Source organism: Drosophila mojavensis, unplaced genomic scaffold, assembly GCF_018153725.1.
Source record: "Drosophila mojavensis isolate 15081-1352.22 unplaced genomic scaffold, ASM1815372v1 contig_136, whole genome shotgun sequence".
NCBI classification, from domain to species: domain Eukaryota; kingdom Metazoa; phylum Arthropoda; class Insecta; order Diptera; family Drosophilidae; genus Drosophila; species Drosophila mojavensis.
In genome coordinates, this window is record NW_025318667.1 from 29,468,494 (window position 1) to 29,474,086 (window position 5,593).

At 35.4% G+C, this 5,593-nt stretch overlaps 1 protein-coding gene across 1 annotated transcript; it reads left to right on the top strand.

Annotated features, from left to right (window-relative positions):
* Positions 1 to 3,507: 3,507 nt before the first annotated feature.
* On the top strand, positions 3,508 to 4,106 carry LOC116804651. Its single transcript, XM_032733224.2, has 2 exons — positions 3,508 to 3,886; positions 3,950 to 4,106. Exons 1-2 carry the CDS (start codon positions 3,508 to 3,510, stop codon positions 4,078 to 4,080), a joined length of 510 nt encoding a protein of 169 aa, XP_032589115.1. The 3' UTR covers positions 4,081 to 4,106.
* Positions 4,107 to 5,593: the final 1,487 nt, after the last annotated feature.

Below are 5,593 nucleotides of genomic sequence, written 5' to 3' on the forward strand. Positions count from 1 at the left end.
AAGCACAAGTCTCTAGTACTCTAGTACGCCTTTTACAAAGGTGAGGGTGAGGGGGTGAGGTAAAAATCGAAATTATGTAAAATACATATAAGTCTACATTTAAAATTTGCATGCTCTAGCTCTAAAGGTGTAGGAGATATAATTAAATAACTAGCTTTCGATAAGGTTTTTAATCGATAATAATATATCGGGAGTAGTTATCGATATAAAAAGAAAAACTTGATATGCGCGTGATATACACGGACCTAGGAAAAAAATTTCAGCTCTAGTCAGTCTCTAGCTCTTATATCTTCTGAGATCGACGCGTTCATACATACGGACGGACGGACGGACGGACGGACGGACAGACAGACGGACAGGGCCAAATCGACTCAGCTCGTCGCCCTGATCAAGAATATATATACTTAGTGGGGTCTGCCACGCCTCCTTCTGCCTGTTACATACTTTTAACAAAACTATTATACCCTGATTTCCCATTTTCAATGGGTTCAGGGTATAAAAAGTATACGCATGGGTAATGGAGAGCCGAAGGAAACTTCGTCACCTCATTATTTTCTGCACTAGAAAAATCAATAATTTCATGCACCCGGGAGAAAAAGCAGCCATTCCTTATAAAAGTAAGGCAGCTTGTAATCGATCTTTTCATGCACACAGGCGACAAGTAATCTATGAGTAATGGACAAAATAATGGGCATTTCCGCCACTGGGTTGCTGCTTGTGCTCGCATGCATACATACACCCAGTGGCGACGACCTGAATGAGGTTGGTCGAAATAATGCATGAAATACGAGACGTAAGTAATGCATTACCTATGAGATTTTTTTTCAGCGCATTTGTAATGGGCAAAATAAAAACGACTACTCGTACGAAAGAATCGAGCTGTTGTCAACTTCGGTTTTGTATGCCCCTTCCCCTCTGATCAACAAACGATTTTCGTCGTTCGTTGCGTCTGTCGAATTTCGTTTTCAATTTTACCGATTTGCGTGTGGCACGCGTTCTTCTTTCGTTTGGTTTTTTGTCTATGCCTATTCCTTTTGTGTGTATAGTGTTAATGTGCGTAAATACAAGTGCATAATTGCATATGTGTGATGACTTCTGATTTCGTTTTACCCGCCGCGTCGCGTCACTTTTCTGATTTTCTTGTGCTGTGTGGACGTTAAGGAAAGTATTTCGCAGTAAGTTAAACAAAAATATTTGTAAAATTGGCTTGTTGCATTACAATTAATAATTTTAATAGTAATTGTACGGAATTAAGTGTACACATACATTGTACATTGCAATTCTGGCTATTTATTTGCCAGCAATTATTTCACGGTCAAACGTTTATGACCACGTGCAATATACGCGCATATATATATGTAAATACATATGCATGTAATTATATGCATATATATTAATTAAAAGACTTGCAATCAAGCCAATTTTAACAATATTTTATACAATAAATAAATAAATTTATATAATATATATATTATATTATATTATATATATATACATATATTATATTATATATAAACATATATATATATATATATATATATACATATACATAAGCAGCAGTAACGCCAGTGTGCAAACAAGTGAATTATCTTTGCAATATGCCTTCCAAAAGAGGATTAAGTAAGCGCAACATACGCCGACTTATTGCCAGGCAACGAAAGGAAAGTAATGTGTTAGTCGATGAGGTAAATAGTGTAGGTAGCTCTAGCAATGCAAATGAAGATGACATTTTGGAAGATGTTGCCATGCCCATGCCTGAAGAAAATAGCCAGCAAGACGATAGTGAAAGATTAAGCTTAGCAGACCAACTTCGGGATTGGTATATTAAGTTCAGCCCACCTAGAAGCTGTGTTCGTGCCCTTTTGAAAATTTTGGTCGGTTCGGGAATCGATGTTCCTGGCTCTGTGGATTGTTTAGTTAACCGTCGAGAGAAACCTGTTTTAAGAACTGTAGCTCCGGGAAACTATCTACATCTAGGCATCGAGAACTATGTAAAAACAAATAGGCACATTTTTGAGCAATATCCAAATCTTGAAATGGATGTTGGCATTGACGGCCTGCCTCTTTTTAAAAGTTCTCGCATGGGACTTTGGCCAATATTAGGACATTTCTCAAATGTTGAAGACAGTGAAGTTTTTATGATTGGAACATTTGTAGGAAATCAGAAACCTGCTAATCCAAATGTCTTCTTAAATGATTTTGCTCAGGAGTTGCAACGCATAGAGTTAGACGGCATAAAGGTAGGAACGACTAAAGTTACAGTTAAATGCAAATCATTTATATGCGATGCCCCCGCTAAAGCATTTATATGTGGGTTAAAAGGTCATTCATCCTTCAGTGTATGTATGAAATGCACGCAAGTAGGCTCTCGAATAGGAAATTTTATAGCATATTCTACAAGCAGAGGTGTTAAAATAACTGACAGTGACTACACGTCAAGGAAATATGTTGATCATCACAAAAACTATTTCCTTTCAAACGAAATGGTTTTAGAGAAACTTGGAATCGGTATGATTACACAGTTTCCTTTAGATGAAATGCATCTAATAGACTTAGGGGTTACAAAAAAAATTTTAAAATTAATTTACAATAATTCAGTCAAAGACTGCAAATTTTCCAGTGAAAATAAAATAGAAATCAATAGACGCAGCCTTTCTATAGCATCTTTTATTCCGTCCGAGTTCCACAGAAAACCCCGAAGTATTGAAGAATTAAGCATGTGGAAAGCTACCGAATTTAGGCTGTTTATTTTATACACATCAATAGTTCTCCTTAAAGATTTAATACCAGAAGATTATTATTATAAATTACTTTTGTTGCACACTGGTTATAGGCTGTTATTAACAAAATCCGAATATAATACTAATATAGATATAATCCAAAAAATTTTCGAATACTTTGTGAGCACGTTTGCTCTTAAATATGGCAATCAAAATGTTTCTTTTGATGTTCATAATTTTTTGAATATTTGTGAGTCTGTTCCAGAAATGGGATATATTCTGCATATAAATTTGAAAATTTTATGCAAGAAGTCAAAAAATCTATTAAGTGTCCAATCAACATTCCGCAGCAAATTTATAATAAATATTCATTTAAAAAAAGTAAAAATGTCAAATGCAGTATTACTACGTTCCATAGGAATAAGGAAGGTCATATAACGAAGTGGGTTTCTATAAAATTCACTCTTTCAATTATAGCTCCCAATAATTATTGCTGCATCCCACCTTGTTATCCGGCCACCATAGTTAAACTCTTAGAAATAGAAAATGAAAAGTTCGCTCAATGTCGACGCTTTGAGGATCCTCAACCTTTTTACACTGAGCCCATAAATTCAAAAACAATAGGTCTTGTTCAAACAAGTACAAAACTGCTAGAGGAAGAACTTGTTCCTCTTAGCAAAATAAGCTATAAATACATTTGCTTGCCATATAACGAAAATTTAGTTTTTATTCCTATTTTACACTCGCAGACATAAGTATTATTAATTAATGAATTTTTGTTTAAGATATGTTTAAGCAAAGCTTCAATATTACTTCTTCGGAGTTTGCCGATGACAAGGAGAATAGCAATTCCAAGAAGGAGGATATAGCGGAAATCAAACAAAGGCTGGAGAGAATAGAAAAAAGGCAGTTGGAAATGCTCACTATCCTCAAAAAGTTAACTAATGAGGACATTGCTTCCGAGTCGCATTGGTTTCCCATATTAACTATGGGAGACTTAGAAAAAGTAGACCAACAGGTAAAGGAGCAAAAAATTGCTAACGGAAATGTGGCAAAAAATTTTGATAGCATTATATCCAAGGATATAATCCCAAACCTTAACTATGATGGCTTAAACGGCAAAAAGCCATTTAAAGAGTTCAAATATTTGAACGATGCTCTTGCTGGTATGTAAAAATCATCTTACATGTATTTTGAATGAACAAAAATTAATAATGTTTAATTTACAGATGCTATCAAAACCGAAGGGTCGACGAAGAAGACGTACATAGCGACGATTCGCAACTGCTTCAAAGTCCAGAAAGGTCGACTGGCAAAACAAAAATTTGACTGCAAAATTAAAGTAGATAATAAGACATAGCTTAGGTAGATTTAATAAAATAGTAATAAGACATAGTTTAAGTTTTAAATATTAAGAAATAATAAATAATAATAATAATAATATTAAATAAAAATTTTTAAAAATTTACACAAAAAATACTGCATTACTGAAGCCTTTCTATTTTTCAATTAGTAATCAATTATTTCCCCAATTACTTTACATTAAGAAGTAAGCCATTTTATATAGTGGGAAAATGGGTTACAGGTATATTGTGTTGTAATGCACGTACATTATTTACCCATAAGCGATTTTGAAATTGTATGATGCGTTTTCTTCAGGTTGCGGAATTTCTGCATTACAATATTTAAAAAGTATACGCATGGGTAATGGAGAGCCGAAGGCAACTTCGTCACAGCCTTACTTTCTACTTTACAAAATTCAACATTTTCATGCACCCGGGAGGAAAGCGGCCATTCCTTAAAAAAGTAAGGCAGCTTGTAAGCGGTTATTGAATGCACACAGGCGCGAAGTAATGCATGAGTAATGGATGTTATAATGAACATTTCCGCCACTGGGCATATACATATTTGAGAGAGCAGAGAGCATCGTGAGAGACAGAGAGCAAGGGAAACATTCAGCGCAGAGGGATCTTTTGTTCAACATTCGACCATCTCGGTCGAGCGCATGAAACGAAATGATTGTGCTTTCGTATGTTTTCGTAGCCCGAACCCAAAAAGTGAGGAGCCGAGCAAATACGAAGTGTCTGGGAGATAACTCCCGAAAAAAGTGTGCAAAACGCATTACACTACTTGTCCGGTCTAAGTGTTCTCTGGTTAGTGTTAGCACTGTGTTCTCTGGTCAGTGGTGTTAGTGATGCAAGTAAAAAAAACTTATAAAAAGTAGTGGTGGCAATAAACAGAGAACACAGAGTTGACATCTAGAACAAATTTTTTCAACGACGAAAAAATGCGCTGAAGGGACCAGACAACTTCGTATTTGCTCGGCTCGGTCTTTTGAGTCTCAAGCAGTGAAAATAAGGCACGACAAAATCAGTGCGCTACGAGCGTTGGCACAAAATGAACAAATGTGTTCTTTGGTTAGTGTCAGTGGTCAGTGGCAAAGGGGAGTTCCGCTACTTTTAATGTTAACTAACAGCTCTGTTGTGACGTCACATTTCCAGATTTTTCTCTGTTATCCAGGCAATATCGGATTATCACGCAATCATGCGCTGCGAGCGTTCTAATGAAATGAAAAATATACAGATGTGGTCATAAGTATTTACACAACGAAAATTTGTTTGCATGTTCTGCTTAAAGAGCTTTTTTGTTGTTTTTGTTCACCGGTTTTGAAAAACAGCCTTTTTGTCACAAAGCTTATTCTGTGTAGAAGCGATCGACTGAAGAAATTGCTAAATTAACTGTACATGGTTATAAATAGAACGAAAGGAACAGTTACTCAGCGATTGTCAAAAAGATATCCAAAAAATTTAAATGGGGTCTTATTTATCAGTTATTCATTATGTATTAATGCACTTCATTGTTTTTCTGTTCTA

Bases quoted from the DNA above. Each gene is read 5' to 3' on its own strand.
- LOC116804651 (XM_032733224.2), top strand. From the start codon at position 3,508: ATGTTTAAGCAAAGCTTCAATATTACTTCTTCGGAGTTTGCCGATGAC. The intron at 3,887-3,949 runs GTATGTAAAAAT...TTTAATTTACAG, and splicing joins TTTGAACGATGCTCTTGCTG to ATGCTATCAAAACCGAAGGG.